At 37.4% G+C, this 1,666-nt stretch overlaps 1 protein-coding gene across 1 annotated transcript; it reads right to left on the reverse strand.

The window, feature by feature from the left end:
- Nucleotides 1-335: 335 nt before the first annotated feature.
- Nucleotides 336-1,455, reverse strand: LOC110444064 (neurobeachin-like protein 2; the record flags this gene model as incomplete). Its single annotated transcript, XM_021488489.1, has 3 exons — nt 336-476; nt 878-1,002; nt 1,360-1,455. Coding segments are annotated over 3 exons (362 nt in total), but the record flags the coding sequence as incomplete, so codon positions are not given.
- Between the last annotated feature and the right edge of the window lie 211 nt (nt 1,456-1,666).

Below are 1,666 nucleotides of genomic sequence, written 5' to 3' on the forward strand. Positions count from 1 at the left end.
AGCTTTGTCTATACAAGTTCAGTCCATTTCTGGTCAAAGAGTTCAACACATAACTTTTCTTTGCCACCTGGATCATTTCAGCCTGATAAACTACAGTGAACCTACCTACCATGTGTAAGGGGAGATAACCAGGATAAACCTCAATATGATAAACTACAGTGGACCCTACCTACCATGTGTAAGGGGAGATAACCAGGCTAAACTTCAATATGATAAATTATAGTGGACCCTACCTACCATGTGTAACGGGAGATACCCAGGATAAACCTCAATATGATAAATTATAGTGGACCCTACCTACCAAGTGTAAGGGGAGATAACCAGATTAAACTTACCTGCCACTCTGAAGCTGTATATGTAATCCAGTGAACGGTTCCATTCGGATCATGTAATGCATCACGCCGGCCGCGTTTGAGTAGTGAGTGCCGTAGTGGAACTTCTCAATCACTCCTGAAGGGTCCTCAAACGTTTCAAATCTGCAAAAAAAGATTAAATGATGAAATGAACACCAACACAACATCAATATCTGATTAAGATCATAAACATACTGAAAATGTAGGGCTCACCAACGAACCTCATTTTTTTCACGACAAAAAATGTCTGGACAGGTATTATTTTTCTAGGGGATTAATGCTATGAATACGATTGCAGTAAATGAAGCCCAATGTGTTCAATCTATTGCCTCTGATCACCTTTCTTATCCGGATCAAAATGTGTCTCATTTGATGTTTTTAAAGAGCTGTCTTCAGCAACAAAACCTGAAGACCATGATTATGTTTCCAACACATGGTACCTTGAGATACAAAGTTTAACCAATGTCAACTAAACACTAAGTAAGTCTTCAGAGATCAATAGGCTTTGAATTGACATGACCTACTTTTCTCGTACGTTCTCCGTGCTCTTTGCGTTCACAGCTCCGATAGGCTTGGACAAATCTCGGAAGACAGTTGGATTGTCCAAGTCAAGTGTTTCTGAGGTATAGTCACTAAGTATCCATGGAAACTGATACAAAAAAAATAAAGTTTATATATACAATAACTTCTCATATCGTTGTATTCTTACATCTATATTTCTTTGAAAATTGCCATGAACTTACAGATATACATTGAAACCTGACTTTACCAACACTTGACATTATAATATACAGGCAAACCTGACTTTGCATACAGCCTGTAATATCCAGTGAACCTGACTTTATTGACACCTGAGTATACTGACACCTGACTTTGCATACAACCTGTATAATGTTTGATACAATGTTTAGGCTTGTTTCTTTGTCTTTGAACTGACTTTACTGACACACTGTCTTTAAAAACAGTATTATAAACTGGCATGTCTTTGAACTCTACAGAACATTACCACAGGGTATTGGCTGAGGTCGTTGTAAGTCCTGCCTGCGATGGTATTGAGCTGTATTAGGTAGTCAAAGTTAGAAATCTCCCTCTGTACCCATTTCTGTGGGGGGGGAAAAGGAAGAAAATATTCAACCAATACTTTTCCATTTTACAAGGCAATATAAAACTAAAATTATAATTTGCAAGAAATCTTGTAAGAAAACAATTCAAGAAGGCAATCAAGGTTTATATGGTATCCAAGTATCCACACATTCTGCTATAAGTACAAAATTTAACTCATTCACCTCAGGGCGAAAATTTCATAATGAACT

Source organism: Mizuhopecten yessoensis, unplaced genomic scaffold, assembly GCF_002113885.1.
Source record: "Mizuhopecten yessoensis strain PY_sf001 unplaced genomic scaffold, ASM211388v2 hete_35991554, whole genome shotgun sequence".
NCBI lineage: Eukaryota > Metazoa > Mollusca > Bivalvia > Pectinida > Pectinidae > Mizuhopecten > Mizuhopecten yessoensis.